The sequence below is a fragment of the Lagopus muta genome, chromosome 15, assembly GCF_023343835.1.
Source record: "Lagopus muta isolate bLagMut1 chromosome 15, bLagMut1 primary, whole genome shotgun sequence".
NCBI classification, from domain to species: Eukaryota; Metazoa; Chordata; class Aves; order Galliformes; family Phasianidae; genus Lagopus; species Lagopus muta.
Window position 1 is genome coordinate 7973433 of NC_064447.1, and position 24737 is coordinate 7998169.

The following is a 24737-nucleotide window of genomic DNA, read 5'->3' on the forward strand; positions in this document are numbered from 1 at the left end:
AATCAGGAAGGAATACCATTGGAGGGGGGCAATTTGGAAAACAAACCTAGAAGCACGCTTCCACATTGTGAAATCTAGGGAAAAATGTCAAAGGCTTTAAAGAATCACATTCAACATTTATTTACTGAAAAAGAGTGGAATACATTTAGAGAAAACTAGCCATGGACTGGTGTACCATGGTTGGCAAACACTGTCTTCAATGACTTTAATAATTTATTCAATAGAAAAGAGCTCAAAGTGTGAAGTTAAAACACCTCATCAAAAATCTGATAAGGAAGGGATACCAAACTTTTATTTCAAAACAAAAACAGTATCATCTGCTTTTAGGTACTACACAAATCCATTTTTTAAGTAAGTGCCGAATTTGTTAGGCTTTTAAGAAACTGTGCTAGGTTACAAAGATGCTAAAGATACTTTGCCTGGACAACAGGATTTTTTTCCTACAGAAAAGCACTTTGAGAAATATGTAAGACAATTGCTTCAAAACGCAGTGAACAATCCCAACGCCAAGTATTAATTACTTGTAGTAATAAAAAAAAAGCATTAAACACATACCATTATTATAGAAGATTAGTGTTTGGTGTTATGCTCTACAGAGACACATCAGCAATTGTTCAAACAGCATGTAAATATTAACAGAAAATTCAATATCCAGCTTATAGCCCCAAGAATTGTCCATCAGCCCCATCTGCCTTGACGAAACAGACTAGCAGTCAGCAAAATTATTTATCTAGAGCCAACCAATCTGTCAAAACCTATATATTTTGATCAAGTTTGTTCTGAATGCTCATAAATGGCTACTGATAAATACATTTGAAAGAACAGTCTGAAAGTTTCCATTTCAATTACAACAGGAATCTTCCTACAGCTTAGTTTTGAAAAAGGATCTGAATACAAGTAATCCTATCTGAGGGGAAATTTTTTGATCTCAGAAGTTCTGAGTTCATCCATTGCTTAAGACATTGTTTTTTTATGAATAACCATGCAACATGCAACTTCTCAAAAGCAATGTAATATAAAGTGTGGGTTGTTTTTTGTTTCTTTTTCGTCATTTGAGCTGTTATGCCAACCACCTGATTAAACAAGTCTCTGACCTACCAACACACAGGTACGCTCATCTTCATGCAGTGTCGCTTGAAACCTCTCTAAAGCAGAAGGTGTGCATGCCCTGAAGCACTGTACAGAACCATTCCCCTCCCCTCCAAAACAAAGAAAATTCTAACAGGATGCAGTAACAAAGCAGCACTGTTTAAAAGAAAAGAGTAACAACTTTAAAAACTGATAATGCGTTTCAAGATTAAAGATGGTAAGCATTAGTGAAGTGGCAAGCTCAGAATAGATAACTCTGCAAAGAGCTGCTCTACCTAAACTGGCCTGACCTCTGCAACAGCAGGAACAAAACCAAGAAAAGAAATTCACACAATGTAGCCTGCCTCAAAGAAAAAAAATACAATAATGTACAGGCAGCCTTGAGAGTACCTGTTATCCCAAAGACACAGTAACTATTTCAAGAACAAACGTATATAAGCCCTAGTTAAATCCCACATAATGCTACACTGCAATAACCTGTGAGAATGAGAGGAGCAACATTTTACAGGCCTTGTATTATTTTAAGACACAATTAGATTGCTTAAAACAACACAACCATCACCTCTACAGCAGGTTTTTGCCTCGTGCTTGAAGATATCCTCAGGAGTCGTATATCCATATACGAATCAAGAGTAATTGTGAAGAATCAAATTAATTGATTTTTTTTTCCTTTGGTTTTCTGGATGCACATCCTCAGGAAGTTCACAGTATACAAAGAAGCATCTTTAAGTCTGGGAGGCATACCTTAGTGTTCATAGGAAAGCCATCCCAAAACATAAACAAAGCTCAGCTCTGACACTTTGCCTCCTTCATATTTCATCTGACCACCTACCAGCACACCTTTACTTTCTGTAGCAGATCCACATCACAGTTTATCCATAAGTGAATAGAGAGGAAATTGCATTCACAGAGCATCAGAAGTACAGTCGATAGACTAGAACCTGGAAGCACAAGGAATGCTTCCATACCGTCAGACTGGTTTGATTTTTCATTTGGAGAATAATGGTGTATTATCTACAAGATTGTCTCCACAGCAATGAGTTTATTACGTACACATGTCCCAAACATTACAGTTCATGCAAATGCCTTTTCCTAAATATAACGACCTTACAAATACTGTGCTATTTTCTGCCACTAATTTACAAGATTCCAATTCCAAGTTCAGGTAAGGATTAAAGGTAATGAAAGGATTTGTCAGAATCTGCATACCATCTATTTATCATCTATTTATTAAGGGGCAAAGACTATTAAAGACCATCCACCCAAACCCCTCCCTGCACCCCCAAGCCTCAAAACAGATCAGAAACAGGAAACCACAAAAATCTCTAAGAACCTGAAGTCAGCCTGTGGCCCAAACAGCTATAAGAGTAAACAAGCCACCGAGAATTCATTTCATGCAAACTGATCCAGCCCAGCTCACAAGAAGCCATCTGTAACAGCAAGAAATCTAGATCACATTCTGCACGAGCTGACAAAGCACCCCAATAAGGGGTGCTGTGCACCATGGATAAGGCTTGCTAATAAACACAAGAGAGCTTCCTGTACAAGGTTCCTTGATAGCAGGGCTAGGATTTAGGAGGGAGAGACAGCAGTCATGAATGCAGAGTAGAGGAGTGGCCCTAGGGAAGTGGCAATATGTGGACAGAATGCACAAAGGCTGGACAGTGCAATTGAGAACTATGATGAATTCCCACAACTGCTAAAGAACTGAGCATCAAATTTAATACTTTCCTTTCAGAAGAACGTGCTAAGCAAGTTAATCCTTGCAATCTGCTGCTATAAGGAAATACAGAATATTTGCCAAGCGAAGCATTTATATATTTCTTCTTTTCAAAACACAGAAAAAGCAGCCTCAACCTCAGCGCTTCGTGCATGCTGTGATCAGTTCTTTCCCAGACCCTGGCAACTTTCCACAGGCTGACCGGCAAATAAGGTGTCAAAAAGGGAAGGATGGGAAGGAATTCAGTGCCCCCTGCCCACACATTTTTTTTTCAACTGCATATACATGATTTAACCTGGCAACATTTTTCCCTTTTCCCAGAAATATCACAGACAGCAATTCCTTGGTTTTGTACAAATTCTTTAGAAAGCTCCACTATGAGGAACGCAGGGGAGGATTTTATCTTCTAAACTGTTTTCTGAACAGTGTTTTGTTCTTCCCATATTGAAAAGTAACTTCTGACTCTGACTTTATCTGAGGCCATAAACGTGCTAGCTTTACAGCAATTCAAGCAGCTTTTCTAAAAGAAAAATAGGTAAGATGCAAGTTCAGTGACAGAAAACAGATTTCAGAATTATTTTACATCTTCATCAATGAAATCTATTTCTATTACTTTGAAAATTCATTAGTCTTCTCAGCCTAAAACAGTGACTGCACTGGTTCTGTGTGGCAGAACTCCTGCCTGTACTTCAGCAATCAGCATCCCTTCCCAAGAGTTCCTTCAATGCTTACTTTCAGCTGATCAGCTTTACAGTAGTGTGATGAGCCCAAGGCTGCAGCGTTTCAGAAGGTTCAGCACAACCTACTTGCACAATTACAACAGCTTTATGAAACAGACACTGCTTCTAGCATTCTAAGACAGACCAAATTTCCCAAAGAATGTTTGGTTTAACAAAAAATGAACTAAACCAAACCTATCCACACACTGGATTTAGTTGATCATTGCTATTACCTACAGATTATCTCTGAACTGTCTCCTTCCCAACAGCTACCAACACTTCCTATATAAGGAAACAGTAATACCTACACAGTCACTCCTCTTTAGCATAACCTATTTATCATCTTTGAGCACTGTCTGTAATTCTCAACATCTATTTCTTTTATTATTTTCTACTCCTGCAACCTGCTTTGGTAAAAGATTCACAGAAAACTTACCCTAGTGAAAACTCTATGTATGAGTGATAAAGAGCAGTTTACAGTCCTATGCTGAAAACCCAGGAGAAAATCATATTAAGTAGATAGGTTATAGGTAAAAAAAAGCCTCTGAGTTTTTTAACTACAAATAATTAAAAACAGAAGTCTTACTATAGTCTAGTCCAATTCCTTGTGAAGATGCAGAACTTGAGTAAGAAACTAGTTCTTTGAGAAATATAGCTCACATTAGTCCTATGAGGAGACAAAAACAACACGTTAACAGTTTTGTTCACACATCTGTGACTACAGTACAGGTTTTATCAGGACAGATTCATTGGAGGAATGGAACTTGCACTGTAATGATTGCTAGGCCTTCCATTGAAGACACTCTTGAAATTAAAGCCATAAATTCTTCCAGAGTTTCATTTCAAGAGGAAGAAAATTCATTTATAAAGAAGTCTCAAGACAATTATAATGGCATGAACAGTACATAACTATGACCACACTGACACCTTCAACTAAAGCGGCACTAAAATTGCTTCCTGGTTAAAAACACAATTCTCTCTTTGGTACCACAGCTTCAAAAAAAGAACATTATAGGTAATTGCCTCCATGTATGTGAATACAACAGCTAACACAGGAATGCTGCAGTATTTCTTTCAAAGCTGTGCTCTATCTCCCCACCCCCCATCCTTTGCAGTTCTTGTAAAATGATCACAGAACTCATTGATTTCATCACACAGAGTGTATTTACTGTGTCCTGCTAAAAGTTTCGGAAATACTGCATTTCCCACATTTGATATCATCTGAACTACAGAAAGCTTGGCTGAATCGAAGCACCTCTGACTGCAAATGCCAGTCAGTGCACTCACCTGAGCAGAGAAACATTACAAGGTAGAAGAAAAGGAAGTGAAATTAAGTTACTCTGAATATATATATATATATATTTTTTTAAACAAAAAGCAGTTGTCAATTTTGTTTTTCATTCATTCTTTCTTAGCATTCATTTCTTACAGGGATATGAATTGTTCACAGAAAAGGAACAGAAACATCTGGAGGGGAAAAAAACAAACAGAAGAGCAATGAGCAAGGACAGGAGCACAAAGGGAAGTGTGCTCCCTGTTTAAGCCAGTTCATGCAAATATAACTCTTCTCTAATAGCAATAAACAGCCACATGGAGCTATATCAAATGGCAGAAGTGCAAAACTAATTATTTTCATAACAGAACATAAGTTTATTTCATAATCCTCCTGCAGTATTCCATGGCCTCCCCTGTAGGGCTGTTCCACATATCAACTTTCATTTTCAGCCAGTTCCTACAACTAAACACAACACCCTTAAAAAAACAAATCCCTAAGCACAAAGAGCAGAACACACTATGAAACGAGGCTTTGAGAATTAGCACAGCTATGCCAGACTTTGTGCAGATCCTCCTCAACTGATCTCAGATGAAAAAGATCGCTATAGAGCAGAGCTCGTCAGCTCACAGAAGTGCTGGGGAGTGAACCCACTTGAAAGACCACCTGACTTGAAAGCACAGCAATAACCGCACACATGTAAGAGATGCATTGGTGTCAGTTAGTTCCACTGACATCATTGAATGCTGGTCGTTACTGCTGTAAAAAAAAACCAAACAAACAAACAAAAACACATAAAGAAGTCCTACTTTTTTTTACTGTTTTCATAAGGGAATTTCTGCATTAACTATGCCGTATAATCTTCAATGCTAAGTAAGATTTACCACTTTTAACCTCTATTTATCAGCTGCAACTGCACACATTAAGCAGCGCTCACAAAATGGAATTCCGAGTTTTACATTCCCAGCTGAACGTAAACAACTGCCCGAAGGGGTGTGCCAGGACCACCCTCAGTCTCCCCGACGCGTCTTTTCCCGCTAAAGAAGAACCGCATTACCGAGCATGCAGGCGGCTCGCCGGGAGCAGGGGCAGAGGCCGCGCGGGGAGGAGGCGGCCCGGCGGGGCCACGCCATCGCCCCGTAACCGGAACGGAGAGGCCGCGGGCAGCCCGGGCCCGGCTACGCTTCCCCGCGACGCTGGGCTGAACTCGGGCGCCCATCGCCGCTCTCGCCTTGCGCTCTCAGGGCCCCATCGCAGCGCCGGGGAGAACGGAGCGACCGCAGAGACCGCGACCGCCGCCCCGCCTCCGGGACTGGAAGGAGGAGCGGCGGCGGCACCGAGGCCGGCCCCGCACGGCGCGGCGCTCGCCCGGCGGCCCTCCTTGCGGTCGGGGAGCGGCGGGGCCGCCCGCAAAAGCCCCTCCGCGACCCCGCCGCCCGGCAGCGTGCAAGACGCGGGCGGCCCGCCCCCTCACTGCCGGGCTGGGCCGGGCGCGGCGCTCGGGCCTACTGCTTCCCCGGCGGCGCAGCAGCCGCCGGCAGCCTCAGCCGACCTCCAAGCCGGCCCCGCGCCTCGCACTCACCAGGTGGCTGCTGGTGCTCGCCATGGGCTCCGCCCGGCCGGCCGGCGCGGCCCGCGCTCCAGTCGCCCTTTAAGAGCCCAGCGCACGGCCACCCGGCCCGAGCCAATGGGGCTCTCGCATCCTCCGTCCGTGACGTAACCCACAACAATGCCCCCCCCCACCGCTGTAGGCGGGACTTCCGTCCAACCCGCAAATTCACAGGTCTCGCTACCTGCCACTCACGCTTAAGCCCGCACGGAGCGCCTCCCATCAGCCTCAGCGCACGTTCAGTGTGAGCATGCGCAGCTGTTGTGGGGATGCTGCCGGCTTCGCTTCCGGTTGGGATGAGGGCGGTGGGGCGCGCGGCCTTTCCAACTTCCGTCTTGCGCTCACATCCGGGTTTTCTCTCTGACGTAGAGGCGCCGTGGGAGCGGCGTGGTGACGTTCGGAGGTCGGGTGGTTCCTACGCCACGCCGTGCGGTGCCGCCTGATGTCCCGGTAGCGCTTGGTGCCTCATCCCGTGAACTTCCGCTGAGGCTGTCAAGTCCTTGTGCCAGCCACGGACCCGAGCGTGTAACAGATGAAATTTCCCGTAGGCATTCTTAAAAATCAGTCTTTTCAATAATAATAATAATAAAAGGCCAGTGTCTGGCGCTCCTTATGTCTAATGCACTGAATCCGACATAAAGTTTTTGTTAGAAGGCTTTCATTGGAGATCTCAGAACTAAATAATTGTTATCCCGCATCATAAATGCACTCAAAAAGTACTCATCAATATCTTTAACTGTTGTATGGTATAAGTAATGAGGATTTATTCTTTCAGGTAAGTTTGTAGGAAACACGTCCCCAGATTTGCTTCCCAACCTGTGTTCTCAAGCACACAAAGTGTATTTGCTCACAGGAGTTGGCCGGATCCAGCCCGAAGCGCTGACTCACATCACAAATGCTGAAGGTATATGGGGTTGTTGTTCAGGTATGCTTACAAGGTGGTATGACGCCTTGTAAGAGCAATTTTAATTCATCAGGAGATTATTGAATTTTAAGGAAATGCTCGAAAGGGTAATGCAGGGAAGGGCCACGTTGTTTGGTGAGCTGCATCAGAATCTTCAACGTTGATGTATAATTAACTTCAAATAAGGCTGGGGTGGTTGGGCAAGGCAGCAATCCTGCAGCGTCCCACTGGTAAACTACTTCAGAAAGCAATTTGCAATATTAATGAAGCCCAAAAGTCTGGTACACTTCTCCTACAAAGCAAGGCTGAGGGAGCTGGGGGTGTTCAGCCTGGAGAAGAGAAGGCTCCGGAGAGATCTCATTGTGGCCTCTCAGTACCTAAAGGGAACTAATAACGAGGGGAGATAATGACTTTTTACAGAGGCAGACAGTGATAGGACAAGGGAAATGGTTTTAAACTGAAAGAAGGCTGATTTAGATTAGATATTAGGAGGACATTTTGTGCTCAGAGGGTGGTTAGGCACTGGAACTGCTGCCCAGAGAAACTGTATGCCCCATCCCTTGAGGCGCTCAACGCCATGGGGGAGCCTGGGCTGCCTGAGCTGGTGGGTGACAACCAGCCCACAGCAGGGGTTGGAACTAGATGATCTGTAAGATCTCTTCCAACCCCAGACATTCTATGATTCACTGTTTCTATAATTCTTTTATTTTCATTATACCATTGTATTTACTAAATAACTAAATAAATACAATAATGTCTAGCCTTCCTTGATGTGAAGATCTTATGCTTTTGCCTAACCAAGTTACAAATATCTTTGTACCCTGGAAGACTATATGAGCTCAACAGCCCCACTCAGGAAACATCTTTGTAATTTTACAGCATCATATACAAGTACAGTTATAGTCCTCAGCAGTGCCGGCTGCTCACCTTTGCCTGCAACACGACCTCTAACTTGAGGTGGAACTTAGGAAAGGCCTACTCCAGTTCTAGCAACTTAATTGTGTGGAAGATGTGCCCAGCCCATGGCAGAGGAGGTTGGAAATAATCTTTAAAAGTCCCTTTCAACCAAACTATTCTATGATTCTAATTATAGGACTCACTTAGTAGATTAGGGTAGACCAGGAAAAAACATTTTAGAAATGAGTGTAAAATCTTACTGGACACCTTGGAAGTCTGTGAAAACAGGACTCTTCCAGCAGAGGGCAATGGCAGATTGGAGTGGGTGCTGCTAAAAAGGCATTGGTCAAGAGCAGTGGGAGCAGCAAGAGGCAAGGCTGGCCCAGGATGAAGTGGTGCAAGCCAGCAAACCCCAGTGCAGGCAGCCCTTCACATAACGTCTGCAGTTTTATGTTACAACTTGATCCCTGGTTTGCAAGTTGTTAAAAACAAAAAAGCAGCCTTCCCTCCTCTCCTGCTTCATGCATCCACATTCTAGCATAACAAGAAGACCTCCTCTTTTCCAGTTACCACCACCACTACATGAATATGTGCCCCATCAAACATTGCAGTTCTCACTTTAAAACCATTTAGATGTCCATGCTTGATTAATGATTTTCTCTTCAGAATTGCAGCAGTGCCTCTACCAGGATCAGATCTGTAGATTAGATTAAATTACCACTAAAATGACTATTTTTAATTCTTGGTGATTTTATTAGCTAGAAGAATGTATGCATGAGTGAAAATGTGGGTGACTCTGTGAAGGACCATACCTTCTGCTGAAGGGTGCTTGGTGACTTGAGGGGCTATAGTGGTCTGGAAAGATCTGTGATGTTAAAGATTTCTGTAGCACAAGATTTATGACTCACAGGAGGACAGCAATACAGGGAAGATGAAATGACAGAGCTGCGGGTCTAGACTTGACAGTGCTCTGGGTAAACTGTAAGATTGTGGTGTGCTGAGTGTAACCAACATTCTCTGTCCTCCTTCTTTACACACTGATCAGATTTAACAAAAGGACTAAAAGGAGCAAACTGTTTCTCTTGTCTCTGGAATTACTTTCATCCCATCTGCTTACTTAACCAGGGAAAGATTTATGGCTTTATTTGGCCATTGACTAGTGGCTGCCATAGGAGAAAAAGATTGCTTCCACAGCTCTTTCCAGTAAGAGTTTGCAGATAAATTATCTTATGCCCTGCAGCTTCAACTTTTTTGTGTGTGTGTTTCACCTATCAGACTCCAGTATTTGACAGTTTAATTGTCCTTTAATGTATCAGAAACCATACTGTGAAGAGAATTCATCCTGAGTACGACAGGTCACATCTTAATGCTTGTGATTCGTTTGCTGCTCTTTTAGACACCTATGCTCTTGAGAAACGTACAATCTGATCTCTCATCTCTCTTTCCTGAAATGAGTACGCAGATAACGACATAGGAAAACATCTGATGGAGATACAGTATCTGACACTCATCACTGTGAACACCAATGAACCAGAGGTGACACTGTGAACCAGAGATATACTGGGTGGACAGCCAGCAGAACTATACTCATGGCCACATGTTAGGCACCATGGGATAGCTCACCATGCAAGTCCCCCTGGGCTTTACTAGCTGTAAAACATGTCTTTACTCAGGATCCTTCTTATCTCTTTTTCTCTTGGTGGTGGTACAGCAGCACTGGCTCTGATTTGGTCTGTAAAATAAGGATGGCATTTAGTTCTTTCCTTTTTCTATGATGTTTTCATGTCAACTTTTACTAATGATTTGTATAATCGGTATTTTCATGACTTGGGTTGTTGGGTTATTTTTATTTTTGGCCTTAAAGCTATTTCCAAAGCTCTCAAACACCAACTTCTGAAAAACCGTTTTTGAATTAATTTCTTTATTTACTTCTGAATAATCACAGTGTTAGATCTTTTACTTTATTCAGCTTAGCAGGGAAGGAAAAAAAAAATCTACAAAATAAAACACATCCTTTGTCATAAAATATTTTCAGTTCCGTAGTAGCGTACAAACATCATCCAAATACCTTCTGACATTGTTTCCTCTGCCAAAACTCAACACTAAGGAAAGAAAGGGGAAAAGACTGGTGGCTTTGTTCTGGTGCTGGTGATAGTCATAGCATGCACTCAGCAGTCCCAGGAAATGAAAAGCTCGACCAGAGCCCATGTTACGTCTCCATACTAAATGAAAATTCTCTGTCTCCCACTGGCATGGTGTATATCACACTTTCCTGGAAAAATTGGACTTGAAGCAGTTCAGAAATTCTGGGAGAAGCTGTGAAAAAAGCAGCTTAACCTAGTACAAGTCTCAAACATGACAAAAAAAAAATAAAGTGAAAAAAGTGAAAAGACAGCAAATTGGGTTTTTATATGCAGTTTCTCTAGAAATAAAATGTGGATATTCATTCATTAACTAAAAATTAGACTTCAGCTTTTCCAAAGACATAAGTGAGATCAGATTTTTTTTTAATCTAGCTACAACAGGCAACTTTTTCTGTGGCACTTTTCCTCTCTACACTTTTCCTTTTGTTGTTGCATTTTGTTTGTTTTGTTAAGTGGCTGCATCAAAGCAGAAGCTGCCAAAATTGTTATAAGTTTTTCATCTGATGATGCAATATCATTTCAGCCCTTTAACCATCATCTCCATACTCAGTTCCTGTAGTCTTCTGTCCTTGCTTGATGGACAAAGGCAGCATCTTTCTTGGCTTTTCATTTTTGTCATTTCTCACCACATTCAATCTCTCTATTTGCTTTTGCTTCTCTATCTTAAGTTTTAGATTCTCTCCATAGCCTGACCTACTTCTCCTTATGTTTGTATCTGACTATAGTTCTTCACATTACACTTTTGCTAGTAATAAGAGTTTAGAATACCTTCTTAAAGCAAACAAGACCTCATCAAACTGGTTCAGTTTCTGTGCAGACGTGTTTATATGCAAGGGCTGTGTAGATATGAGAGATTTAAGATACATCTGATTTGACAATATTAGGAAGCATTCTTCTCATTCTGAAGGTCTGAAATTTGGAAACACTGCATCAAGCCAGACCAAAATCTTGGTCTAAAAAGGGATGTAGTTACACAATTGTAATTGTCTGCACAGTCACCACTTAAGCCATTTGTGAAGACACTAATGGGAGATGTGAGGGCAACACAGATACCTTTGTGGGCAGCATTCCTCAGGGAAGGTCATTCTGATCATTCTCACATTTGGCCAGACCATTTCCATCAGAGAGCTTCAATAGTTCAGCAGGAATCAAACCTTCAGTGGTATCACTATCACACAAGGTGCAGTAGTCGTTACTGCTGAATGACACACTTGCCACCTCCAAAGATTCCTGAAGCATAATACAGTCACTCTTTCCAGGCTGTAAGTGGGAGGGATAACTCCTTCCCACACTAGAGCTCTCAAGATTGGCTTTAATTTTTTCAGAGATTTTCAGGTCAATTGTATCATTAGCATGGTTTTGGGTTACCAGCACTGCTGGCCTGACTTCTATCTCTTCTCCTCTTACACATCTGCTGGGGACATGCTGCTGGCTTGGACCAGAGGCAAAGGCAATCATCTCTTCTTCGGCAGCCAAATTTGTGCTTTCCATAGGTCTCGGGGAAATCTGGGAAATCAGTTCTTGGATGCTTAGCTCAGAAACTTCATCTGCAGTCACTTTGTTTGAGTTGCTTGCCTCTTCTCTTTTGAGTTGGCTACAAGCCTCATTGGGTCCAACCCAGTCCTAGTGAAAGGATTGGTAAGTTCAGGACAATTTGCTCAGAGGTGGAATTTTCAAACTAACTGTTCCATCTACATGTCTTTGGCACAATAATCCAGAGGTTTATTGCAAATCTAATAGGTGAAATGTAAGTTATGGAGTAGTGATAGCATTCAATTTTCCTGAGGGAAGATTTCATAATAGTTTTTTGAGATCTCACCTCCATAACATGCTACATGCTTCTTCTATTCCTTTGGCTTTGCAAAGTCATCAGGCATCTTTCATATTCAGTATGTATATCAGAAGATGGAAGATGAGAGAAGGTAAATACACTACTGATGCTTTTTGACTTTTGCTGCTTTCGTTAAACAGATTCGCCCTGTTTTTTCTTTTTTTTTTTCTTTTTTTTTTTTCCCTGTTCTTTTTTCCTCTTGGATTTAGTGCTAGTTTTCAGAAGGGCTCTCAGTATGGAGGGAACAACAGTGGTCAACAGGAAGACCATTCAAACGTACCTTAGATATCTGAAAGTGGAGGGGGAACTTACTGGAAGAAGGCAGCAATGTGAATTTTCTACAAGGGAGAAGCTGCCTGGTTGGGAAAGACTGCAGCTTCCTCGATCTCTCTGTTTCAAGCTAACAGAGAAAATACTTGCTTCCCTGTGAGAGGGAAACTTGATTTATTAAACCAGAGCAACCTTTGAATGATGTACTTGGATACCAGTGTTATCTGGCTCAACAAGGGGGAGGCTGAAGGCATCAGTTATTGGTAATATATAAATATATAAAAGATTCTGTGGATGCGAAAAAAGGATAGATGGTAGATGGATGAGGAATGATTTACTGGAGGGATTTTATTTCTACAGAGGCAGAAGCTGTTCTGATGGTGTAGTTAGTATTTGGAGAAAGAAAACTAGGAAACCATGGACTCCCAGGAAGACCAAAGCCATGTGTTGGTAGCACTGCTCAGGAGGTAGAACAATTGGTCCCAGAAACAAATCAACCCCCCCCCTTAACTGAAGAACATAAGAAGTCAATGGAACATCTTACCTTAAAATTCCCATTGTGCAAATTATAGAGTGGCTGAAAGAAAGCAGCTGGTGTGGGAATATTAAGGCAGGAGAGGACTTTTGGCCTGAGGTGAGAAAACAACACTTTAAAATCAAATTGTTCTGCATTGTCTTGACGGTATAGCACACTGATGAGATGAAAACCCAACACTACTGCTGGAAAGACTGCAGTAGAAGCTCATTTTATGTGTTTCCTGACATCCTTTGTTTGTCTCTTGCACATGCATTCAATTTTTCTAGTCCAGTCTTCTCAAAAGTTTCTGAGGAACGCAGTATATTGCAAAATCAGTACTAGTTTATTACTCATTATATGCACTGAGCTACTTATGCATTTGTTTAGCATTGTTTGATCTAAACTACCTCTTCAAGCAGAATTTTAGTGAGCTAGTTTCACCAAATTTAGGAAAAGAAGTTCTGCCATATATCATTGTCCATTTATTAGTCTATCTCATAGAAATATTTTATCATATGGACAAGTATTCTGTTTCTCTGAGAACAACATGTATATGGAGCATAATAGGTGTACATCAAGGCAGAAAAGGTTTTTGTGTTACCAGCATAAAAGAGAGAAGAGTATGGTTGAACCAGGTTTTACATGCACTAATTTCTATAGTTTGCCTATATTGACATTTTTGATTATTCTGTTGATTCATACGTATTGACTACTAGTAGGTATGTCACTAACAGCTTAACTTCTGTACCACTTTAACCATCCTTCAGGACTGCTGTACGCTTGCATTTCTGATTTACCTACATGAAACAACTCAAAGTATCCATAGGTTTAAATCTTTTTAAGTCCAAGAGACCAGCTTGTATGCCAAGGTGTTTTGGTCTCCTTAATTATTAAGTAGGGGGTGATTAATTGTCATTAGTCAAGGATTACATCATGTCCTGAGATTGTCAAAAGAGCTTTTGAGCATGTCAGAATCTGATAGTGCAGCAAAAGTAGAAAGCAAAACAGATGTAAACACTTAATTTCTCTTTGGGCTATGCAAATCAGGGAGAACTTAATGAAGTATTATAATGTACCTTGAAGAAAGCTTGCAGTTCCAAAATAAATAGAGTAGGGTGCCAAAACTCAGAGGAATGATCAAGAACTCGAATGTTCTGGTATCAAAGAGGTTTTCAGACAGTTTGGATGCACCTATAAAAAGAACATGCACAAAAAAAAAAAAAAAAAAAAAAAAAAAAAAAAAAAAAAAAAAAAGGCCTAGATTTTAAGGTAGATCTCCAAATAAACAATCAGTGCAACAACCCAACAACAAAAGAACAACAGCAACCCTTGAAATTAAGGCAAAAACAACATTCTTTTTACCTTCTCTTTGAAATACTGTTGTCTGGCTCCAGTCGCTCCACTGACTGTGGTATGAATCCTCAATTTCAGAAACTTTGCAGCGAACTCGTGCAACGTAAGAGATGCCACTGTGAAATTCTGTGCCTTCAATTTCTATTTGTGGTAGTGAACTGGGTGGTGTCTTGTTCTGTGCAGTCTGCAAGTTATTACAAACGTTTCTATTAACGAGGCAAAGGGAGAATATTTTAATAACTACTTTTTTCCCCAAACTGTCTGTTCCTGGATGCAAGAAGGCCTCCATGATGACAACTGATATCTGAATGCAGGATTAAGAAGACTTATTGATCTCCACAGTGTTTTATATAAAACCGCTTTATCTTTGTGTGGCAAACCAGAAAGGCTATCTTAAAGTAATCAGCTGCCAGAAGGCCCTGAGCTGAGTGGCAAGGCCATTGCACCAAGAAGAGCAGTACTGTATCAGTGTGTTGCCCATCCAGTTACCTCCCATGACGAGCTGTACTCCTTGTACTGCAACTGGTACTGGAGAATTTCATCGAGGTAGGAAGGCACAATCCACCATATCTGACACTTGCTGGCAGTAACATTGCTCTGGATGTTCAAAGGTGGATCAAGTTTTACTGCAAATAGAGAGAGAGGTTTTCCACAATATTTGGGACTGAAGCACCGCAGGAGATGCGTGTTCCTAGGCTGATCAAAGTCTTGGAAGACCAAGCTGCTTCTAGTGACACTAAGTGCAACACTAGACTGAATTAGCTTTTGGAGTAGGTCAAAACAGGTAGGGAACTGGCATAAAGGGATGCTATCTCATCCCCTGGGGATATTCCTGCAAGCAAAGAGCCACTCAAGATGTCACAGTCTCTTCCAGTGTGGCACTGGTATACAGAGGCTTTGAGATTTCAAGCTCTATGCCATCTGTCTGAAGTACTGTGCCATGGGATCTAGAATTAGATCCACAACTTAGATTCTTTGTGACTTCATTTCTTTGTGGCAAAACAGCAAATAACTACCATGGAAACAATCGAGTGGTACATTATCCATAGCACAAGCAAACAGGATGCAGACTAGAAATACAATCAAAATGTATTCAAGAGCAAACACTCTCTGAAGTCCAGAAAAGGTCAAAATGGAGAGACACTGGGACTTCATCCCTACTGCTAAAGCCCAGATAATGTACTCTGCAGGGCTATACAGTCTGGCTTGTTCCCATTACTTTCACCTGCTTTGAGATGCCCTTTTAATCAGGAAGTATATCAGATCCTTCCCAAAGATTCCAGACAGAGCCTCGGCCCACAGCTGCCCTGGTTTGCACTTACTGTGCTGGCGGGGACTGTACTCCTGAAAGGTAACATATGTGTGATTGCTTCCATAGAAGTTGCCTTGGAGAGAGACTCTGTAACCATCTGTTTCCAAGATCTGTCTTGCTAAGCGCATGGTGCAGTGGTACTGATCCTGCATGCTGTCTCTGGCAGTCAGCTGGCAGCTGGCATTTTGGCCCTTTGGCCAGAGGCTAAAAAAAATGGAAAGGCTGAAGGTTTCTTTTAAGTCATGTGATTAAGTGCTTTACAGCTTCAAAATGCTGTATCATTAAGAGTTATGCTATTTTTGACTTCATGTGAGGCATCAAATGCCAGAGCAGCTTACGCTCATGTAACAGTTTATTAATTACTGGTAGTCAAGATAACTTTATTACATAATCTAAAAAGGCTAATCTCAAATTAGCATACACAATGCTTATTATCCTATCACATCACAAATTATTCACCAGATTTCTCATCTTAGATGTAGAATTACTTGCATAATAAACCTGCTACTAAAGCCCTGCATGTTTCCCAATGACAGAGAGTCAAGGCTACAACAGGAGGGCTTTCTGCACTGAGAGGCCCTTGCTAGCAGATAATACTGGAGCAGAAGACCACCCTGAGTCTGCAGGATGCCACACAGCTGCAAGAGCTCTGCTGCACTTCTTGACGCTGTGGAAGACTGAGAAGAGAGCAGCTGGGTGACTGAACTGGCAACGTCCATAGCAAGGAAAGCCCCCAGCCATGACCTGTCTCTGCCTCTCTGTGCTGCCCTTCCCGTGCCAGGGCCAGGAGAGCCACAGCTCTCAGCTTGCAGCTCTTACTTTGTGAAATGCAGGTGGAAAGGTCCATCACCCACGGGCTCCTCAGGTGCCCACGTACAGCTCACAGTAGTCACGTAGTTATTCAGGCAGCTCAGGCTGCCAGGGAAATCTGCAGAAGAAGCAGACAGGAGCTGCATTCATGTTATCACCTAACGAGATCTAAAATGCACTACTTGCTAGCCTTTCCTTTAGTGATGCCTTCCTCACAATACACTCTTCCTCTCTGGTACTGCACTTCCCTGTGTGAGACGAGTGTAAGACCTTAGGGCAGACTGTGCAGTGGCTGTGCTTTCTGCTGCTCAGCTTGTCTGCTATGAGCATGGCTTCCCAGGTCTGGCACTGCCAGCCAGCTGTACCACTGCTCAGGAACCAGAAAAGGGCAACCATGAGATCTTATGTTCCATTCCTTAGAGTCTTCACATAAAAATGAGAGCATGTATACACACCTCCCACAGTGGACCTATTCAAAATCTCCCCTTACCTCTCCCTTGTCCTTCACCAAGAAGCAGCACAGCAATAATGCACAGGTGAAGGCCAGTCTGCTGCACATTTCGCCCCATTCCAGACAGTATCTAAATCAGAACAATTGTTAGAAGAGTTTTTTTTCAGTAGTTGTACCAGCAGCTTCAGCTCCACGCTCCTGCCAGGACAAACACAAGCTGGCAGATGCATTCATGTTTCCCTGTGTGCTGTTTCTGATGGAAACTGAAAACAGATGCTTAGAGAAACATGTAGTGATAGAATCATAGAATATTAAGGCTGGAAAAGACTTCCAAGATTGTCTAGTCCAATCATCCACCTGCCACCAGCATTGCCCACTACAACAATACATCTGCCCTTTCCTTAAATGTCTGCGGGCTTGGTGGCTCCATTTCCCTGGGCAGCCTGTGCCAGTGCCTGACTGCTCTTTCTGACCAGAGACAGCATTGAAGCTCTTCTCTGAGAACCTTCTCAGTCTCCAGATGTTGCAGCTCATGGGTCTCCTGAAGCAGACATAATTTCTGCATCTTCAAGGCTTCAATGCTTTTTTTTTCCTCTCATGAGCAGTATTTACCTGCTGAAAGCATCTACACCATAACCACCATCTGCCTTTAATGACAGGTCTTTCTTCACTTGAGGGACTCACTGATTTTCTGCCATTTCCTGATGGAAATCTCCCCTTCTTCTTCACTAGAGGAAAGTTTCCTTGGGCTGCTGGTGTCACAAAAGTTCTAGGGGAGTCTTCCTTCAAACCACCTGAAGTTGCCTTGAGCCATTGTGAAATGGTTTGAGGTCAGTACACAAGTTGGGATAGAAAAGGGTGTTTTAGCACAAACTTTTTTTTTTTTTTATAATAAATTATTCCATTTCGTATCTGAAAGAAACCAAGACCTGTCATAATTTTCTCTCTTACATGTTCAAACACATGCATACAGAAAAAGCCACCATTCCAGATAGATAAGCAAGCTGCCCACCTGCAGCAAGAGAATCTTGGTATCTGTACTTCCTTGCAATAAGTATTTTCTTTGCTGCAAAAGAAAACCCCAAAAGACAGAAATTGAAAGAATAGCCAACATGTTTCTGGCCAAACACTCATCTGGGATGTAGAAAACTTAGGACCCGGTCATTGCCACAATATACTGAAAGGGACTGTATTGGAATTTGAGACTTTTCTTCTGCAATATCGAATAGTCTCTCCACAGGGCTATATGGGACTCTGTCTTTCTTTTTAAATAGGAATTCCATTTTGTGATTTCTTTCCTAATGAGCTTTCCATTGGAAGATATTCCAGCAAACAAAAGTTGAATATGAAGAATCCTGACCCAGTGTACTCATGGCATATTTGGGAGATGCTTCCAACTTGTGGCAATGTTTGCCACTAGCTTCCTGCTGCAAGAAAGGTCAGCACCTCTGCAGACAGCGTGCTGCTCTAAGAAGCCCATGATTCAGCCTGGAGTCCAGAAAACACAGAGTGAGAGCATGAACCAAGAGCACTTCTGAGCTTACCCTAAAGCAGTTATTTGCAGAATTCAAAATTAAGAGGAAAATGTTTCCATGGCTTCCCCAGTGCAGGTACAGAACTGAGCTCTGGGGTAAGAGGAGGCTGTGAGAATGTCCTGTCTTGAAAGGGCATGGTTGACTTATTGCAGGGGAGGAGGAGGGAATGCCACCTCTATGAACTTTCAGAAGCAGCTGGAGGAAAGAGAGATTCACAACAGGATAGAGGAAACTCTGAGCGTAGCACTGGCAAAAAGCCAAGTGAGCTTAAGCAGGCTATGGAATGAGTGTGGTTTCTAGTCAGCAGGGGCTCTGGAGTGGTCTTGAATGGGACTGAGAAGAAGTCTATACTTAGGAAGGACTGTGATGTTTCAATCAGCAGGATTGTTTCATAGAAGGTATTGTATGATCTGATAACTACAGAAGCAGGAGCTGGACTCTATGGTCAAAAGCATCCTTCCACTCCCAGATGTCACACAACTAAGCAGCACTCCTATAGCAAACTCCTTCCTATGATTAGATTTGCTTACAGCACAGCTTTTCTGAATTAAGTAGGAAAATAATCAGAATGTCTCGAAATTGATCAAAGAAAAAAAAAAATCTTTTTGGCTTCCAATTCACCATGCCTTCATTTATGGGTTTTTGGTAGACATCCTGTTTTGCTACAGACCTTCTTCAGAGTGGGCGTTGCATAGAGGAAGCACCTCTGCTAGCTGAGTTTAGCTGGGGGAGGTGGGAGGCACGTCATCTCTCCTGCTTATCATCCTGATCAGAGTTGCATATGATCCCTGTGATAAGTACAGTAAGGCTGACTAAATCTGAAATAGACAGAGATGTGTAAGCACATGCACAAATAGAATTATGCATACCCTTATAAATGCCCAGGCACACAAAGAACATCAAAATTACTACACAAGGTAATCACCTATTTCCAGGTAAACGTAGCTAATTTGTTAATACTCCTTCCCCTCTCTCTCAACCTCTCAAAAATTCTCTTTGTTCAGTTCTTCAATGTCTGAAGGGCGCCAGACATCTACAATTGCTCTTTCTCACCTGGAAACAAATACAATGTTGTTTAAATGCTGATCTGTGTGTTACAAGTCACATGAACGTTTGTTGTAGTGGGGTAATGGAATGCTAAGTTCTGAAAAGTTTAGAAGAAAATGATTTGGGGCAAGTAGCAGACAAGCAGCTGAGCCACAGCCTGCAGTACACTGACACAATTACAAGAACCAGCACAGATCTTGGATGTGTATCAATTAAAAGAAGTGCTATTGCAACTACTTTTAGCATTTGTAATGCCATTATTAGTTCTTCCCTTGAGATCCAAGCTTTCAGTAAGATGTTACTGAAAAGATTAAAATGGTTCTGATACGAGCTATAAGAATGATTTAATCTTTGATATCTTTTGTCTGAGATAAACAACTGAGAGATCAAGTCATCTCTTAGACTTAACCAAAGGAAAGGCTAAGAAGCAATTTTACGCCAGCTCGAATTATCAGTACAGGAAGAGTACTTCAGATAGGAGAAAAGTTGCTTTTTAAAATCTGCTAGAGAAAGATGGAGAGAGTTCAGTAGTTACGAGCTGAAGATAGATAAGGTATCTTCATTTCTAAAGGGCAGAAGGTGAACAGAGGAGAACCACATCTCTTACCAAAACCTCTTACCTAAGCATATGTTCTAACACTTACAATCTATAAAACTTGGTTAGGTATCCAGAAAATAAAATAAATTCCTTTGCTCAGATGAAAGTCCCAAGACTGATACAGGACTTCTTAGTTTCAGCTCTCTGTCCTTAAGTTATCACAATGAACTTTCCTCTGAACACCTGCAGTCCTCTACTTTGCAGAGGTAAACCTGCTGTATGTCCAGTCAGCTGGTTCACAAACAGGTGATATCACTTCTCAGTAATTGCCAAGCACTTCCCTATGTGCAGAAAGGCAATAATGGTACAAGTATTAGCGTCTGGGGGAACTGATAACTGCAGAGACATCATGAGGCTGAGCTCTGTCTGCTGAACATTACAATGAGATTTGTCTTGTAAGAAGCAACTGTATGTTTTCCTAGTATCCTAGATAAACTCCAGTGCCTTTTCTCATTGTTCAGATCTGCTTTGCTTCCCACCTGCTTCAAATTACTCAGCTGTGGAAAGTGAATTGCCACATCGCCCAAAGGCTGATGACAGCCCAGCCAGCCCACAGATAAACTGTTCTGCTAAGGTCCAGAAGAAAATGCCTGCTTCAGTAATGTTTTCTTCTTCTGTTGGTAGGAATGAAGATTTTTATAGGCCAAATAGCAAAGTGGATGCATATGGCTAATTCAAACCTCAGTTCTCCTTGACAGCAGACAGCCACTGAGGGGGCAAAAATGAGATAAGTGCAAAAGCCCTTTTCAATTTCAGTGAGAATGGAGCAAAGGAATTCTCAATGGCCTAGTGAGCATTTGTCATTACTACCAGTGACCATCATCTCAGAACACTGCCAGTTCTTTTCACAGCAGTAGGAGAACAAGAACCTAATAATCAAGCCAGGAAGCAAGCAGAAGCTAACAAGATGTCAGTGCTGGTGACCTTGGGTTCCCAATGATCTCAGCTGGTTGCAATAGTATTCCCATCCTTTCTTCCTGGGCAGAGTTCTCTTGCCTACTGTAAGGCTTTGCAGCTGTGCCTTTTCCATACGTTCCTGTAGTTCTATTTCCTATTTCAAACAGAATTTCTACAAAATACAGATTTCCCAAATGCTCAGCTGTTGTTGCCAAATCTGTTCATGTTAACAGAAATCCATATTCAAAGTTTAGTCTCACTCTCACATTTGAGGTCCAGTACAACACAAAATAAAAAGTTAGTTTTGATTTTCAGAATGTATAGGGTGAAATAAATATACTGATAGGTAAGAGAATTAATACGAGATGGTGATAGCACACTCTCAGCATATAGGCAGCCTAGATGTTCTCTGGTTTGAAGCGACTCAGCAGAGCTGCCAGGAGAGACTAAAAAAATGAAGCTGAGGTAGCTCAGAAGAGAATTATAGGCACCAGTGTGTAAGCAACAGCATGGCAGAAATTAATGTAGGGCTGATTTGATGAACTAATTGGAGCTGGAGGCTAATATCATGGAGTTGACTTCTTGATACGGAAATGAGAGTTTACAAGAGGAAAAGGAGAAGCTGTCAGGGACTGTGAAGATGTGGACAAGAGGGTTATTTCTGATGTGACAGAGACAGGGAGAAAAGTAATAGAGTAAAAGTGACAGAAAATTCCTATAAGAAACCCTTTAAGAAAAAATAATATGTTATCTACCCACAGAATAGATCTGTGAATGTGTCCAACAGAAACATGTGAAGCACATGTAGCTCACTCACATGATCAGCCTGTGTGTGTGTGAACTGATAGAGAATAAGAAAGTAGAAGGATTTCCCTCAAATAACCAATCTTTTGCTGCCTTTTGGAGAGCCATTTTTCCATAACTTGGTGCACAGGAACAGCTATGAACTACTGGCTTTGACAGACTTGCACCCTGTCAGCTGAGAGAAGTTTCTACATAGGAAGGCTACTGTAATAGAGTGGTACTGGTGTGTGTGTATTTTTATGTATGTACACACATATATGCATACATGAAAAGAATTTATTTTTGCCTGCATAGTTCCAAACACAGAGGGGGGCTATTCTGGCTGAATTCGTTTACATTCATCTTTTTCACTCAGAGAGGAGGGCCTATTTCTTTATTATTTTTTTTTAAAACCAAGATGATGCCTCTTTTCAGCACAATCTAAGTCTGAATCAATGTGACAGAGTGCGGTTTTGTGCTCAGCAATCTAGCAGAACAAAAGTGCAAAGACCCTTCTGGTGGTTTGGTTGTTCCAGCCTCATAGTACAAGAAACAATATACAATTCCGCATTAACATGAATCAATTATTTTTTATATCTTATATTTTATCTTAGTAGATGTATCCTATCATTATCTACTGGCTTGCAAAGCATAGAAGTAAGTTAAACCATCTTACCAGCTCAAAGGAAACTTCACTTTTCACTCTGCCTCTGTCCCTCAATAGTGCTGGGTGTGTGGTTTGATGATCAGGCAGTAGCAGCAGTGGTGTAATAAAGTAGAGCTTACTGTGCCCGATTCTAAAGATATTCTCAAGAACCAATGAAAAACTGCTCAGATTATCAGATTGAGTTGAAGTAGCTGCATCTGCAATTACTCATTAGTGATGGATAATCTGAGGAATTTCTGTTAAGAGGTTAACTTTTAAAAGGCCAAATAATTTGCTGAATATGAAAGTATCTTCTTGGAACACTTCTATAAAAAGTACCAACAAGAGAGCTCTCTGTAGGTGACCTAAATCCAGTTCCTTGCTTCGTGTGAATGTGAGATGAGCCTGCATCCATTGGCCTCTGTGCAGCAGGGCTATCAGTACTGCCCAGCATCACAAGCACCCTGAGCTGCCCTGTCCTCCGTTTCTTCCCCAGTCTTTCCCTGCAATGAGCTCAGAGGGGCAATACTGGAGGCAGCAGAGACTAATGAGAGTTCCCTGTTGGCATCCCTGAAAACACAAGGAACAGATATTTCTAATACTCACTGAAACACTGCAGTGTTACAGTCAAGATCTACCAAGCTGGTCATGGTACATGGGTCTAGTGCCAAAGAAGGGGAGGAGAAGATGGGTTGAATAACAGTCTCTCATTGTGAGCTTCATGGACCAAGAGACAGGGCAATGTGGAACTGGAGACACATATTTCCAAACTGGTAATGCAGTTAGGGTGATGGTAATTCTCCAAGTAGTTGCTCTCAGGTCTTCCCCACCTAGTATAACTTCTACCAGTCCCATGGGTACCCATCCAAATATATTTTACACTTCTTATCATTACAACAACCCTAAATGTGAGCAGAAACAGAAAAAGCCTTAAAATGCAAGCAACCTTTTGGAAGAGCAAATAGCACCTGCTGCCTCAGAGCTGTTGGGACAGGCATAGATTGCCTGCTACAACAGACAACATTTTGTCTCTGATAGAGACGCATTGTAACCCTGCATCTTCCAGCCTGTTTCTTTAGGACAGGGTAAGGATGCTCCAGCTACGCAGTTTTGACTTGTTTGCCTTCAGAGCTGGCAGAAAAGTCAGTACAGGAGTTCAGCATGTATTGGAATAGATGGTGAGTGCAATAGCCTGGTACCATTTCTGTACCCTGGTCATTCTGGGGCTCAAGACCACTTTCCTCTGCTCATCCACAGTGAGAGGGCTCTGTTACGTCCCCCAGGCTAAGCACACAAGTCAGCAATATCTTAAGTGCACTTTCATGTCCCTGATCATTCTGAATACTGTCGAGGGTGGAATTGAACCTGTTACAGACATTTGAATTTAGAAGAAGCCTCCCAGAAAATCAACAAAATGTGGGCTTGCAATCAGTGTGGCCCAAGGAATCCTTGGGAAAAATGTCTTTTTCAAATTAAACACTGTTAGGTCAGGGACATTTGTAAAGTTTGCTGCTAGAAGCCTCACAAAAGCAAACAATCCACACCAACCCATCAAATACCTCCACATCCACAGTGCTGTGTCAACAACTCTTTGGACAAGCTTCTGTCTTACAGCTTGCTTTAATGGGGACTGTACCTCCTGTTTTCAATCCTTGTGCCACGTGCCATACAATCTCCTCTCTGCCTCTTTGAGTGACCAGAGGCAGCTTCAGTCCAGCAGAGCTGTGAAACAACACCTTGTACCAGATGTGTGGCTTCAGACTGTGTAGCAATGATAGAAACCTCTCCTCCAGCAGTTTTGGGGTCAATGATGTTATCAGAAGCATGGAACATATAGAACTGAGATGTGAAAGGGCCCAGAAAGATGGGTGAGATCCCCCTCCTCCCCACAGCAGCCTTGGCCAATTACCACGAGGTCATTTTAGAAGAGCAAACAGCTGTATGATGTGTCTGTAGGAGGCAGTTACAGACAGTCCATCAGCGGTGCTTCTGCCCAGTGCGCATTTGCACAGACACAGCAGAGCTTGCAGGACACTGCGAGGAACGCATCTCCCCAACGAGGAAGCAGAGCTGACTCGCTCCTCTGCTGCCTCGCTGAGGACATGCAGGGTACTTGCAGCACAGCCGCAGAAGACGGCAAAAACAGAAAAAAAAAAAGGAGAGAAGGAACCTAACTCACTGATATCAATCACTTTGTACGCAGGAAGGCCAGAGCTATGGGATATCTCGAGGCAGTAAAAACAGTACAGGCAAACAAGCAAACCCATGTAGGCTCAACATGAGCACGACTGGCAGCACAGCTGCTGTAAGTAATCAAATAAGGGCTGCGGAT

General features: G+C 42.3%; 2 protein-coding genes across 10 annotated transcripts in view; both read right to left on the reverse strand.

Annotated features, from left to right (window-relative positions):
* PDPK1 (3-phosphoinositide dependent protein kinase 1) overlaps nt 1-6532 on the reverse strand; it is a 30398-nt gene extending 23866 nt beyond the window's left edge. Inside the window, exons 1-2 of one of the 4 annotated variants that reach the window (XM_048962219.1) lie at nt 6384-6495; nt 4115-4195 (exon numbers count right to left, since the gene is read on the reverse strand). Coding sequence is in view for 2 of the 4 variants with exons in the window: in XM_048962217.1 (XP_048818174.1) it covers nt 5859-6020 (162 nt within the window). In the remaining 2 variants the exon portion in view is untranslated. Of the gene's footprint in view, nt 1-4114; nt 4196-5858; nt 6094-6383 lie in introns of those variants that run through there. The other 3 variants (XM_048962218.1, XM_048962221.1, XM_048962217.1) reach the window with 3 other exon arrangements.
* Nucleotides 6533-10893: 4361 nt separating this feature from the next.
* On the reverse strand, nt 10894-24732 carry LOC125700871 (interleukin-9 receptor-like). 6 transcript variants are annotated; one of them, XM_048962119.1, is made up of 11 exons: nt 24585-24732; nt 19360-19487; nt 19105-19252; nt 16939-17029; nt 16458-16566; nt 15649-15842; nt 14816-14952; nt 14336-14510; nt 14050-14164; nt 13001-13085; nt 10894-11978 (listed from the first exon to the last, which is right to left on the reverse strand). In XM_048962119.1, the coding sequence occupies exons 4-11, from the start codon at nt 17015-17017 to the stop codon at nt 11427-11429; spliced, it is 1446 nt and encodes a 481-aa protein (XP_048818076.1). In that variant the 5' UTR covers nt 17018-17029; nt 19105-19252; nt 19360-19487; nt 24585-24732; the 3' UTR covers nt 10894-11426. The 6 variants fall into 6 exon arrangements, with proteins under 6 accessions (XP_048818076.1, XP_048818074.1, XP_048818075.1 ...); XM_048962117.1 differs by lacking the exon at nt 24585-24732 and adding an exon at nt 20126-20304; XM_048962118.1 differs by lacking the exon at nt 24585-24732 and adding an exon at nt 20102-20304.
* Between the last annotated feature and the right edge of the window lie 5 nt (nt 24733-24737).

Excerpts from the sequence above, each read along its gene's own strand:
- LOC125700871 (XM_048962119.1), bottom strand. The coding sequence starts at position 17,017 with ATGGGGCGAAATGTGCAGCAGACTGGCCTTCACCTGTGCATTATTGCT. Across the intron at positions 15,843-16,457 it reads TTCCACCTGCATTTCACAAA|CCTCTGGCCAAAGGGCCAAA; the intron begins GTAAGAGCTGCA and ends CATTTTTTTTAG. Across the intron at positions 14,511-14,815 it reads AGTACAGCTCGTCATGGGAG|ACTGCACAGAACAAGACACC; the intron begins GTAACTGGATGG and ends AATAACTTGCAG.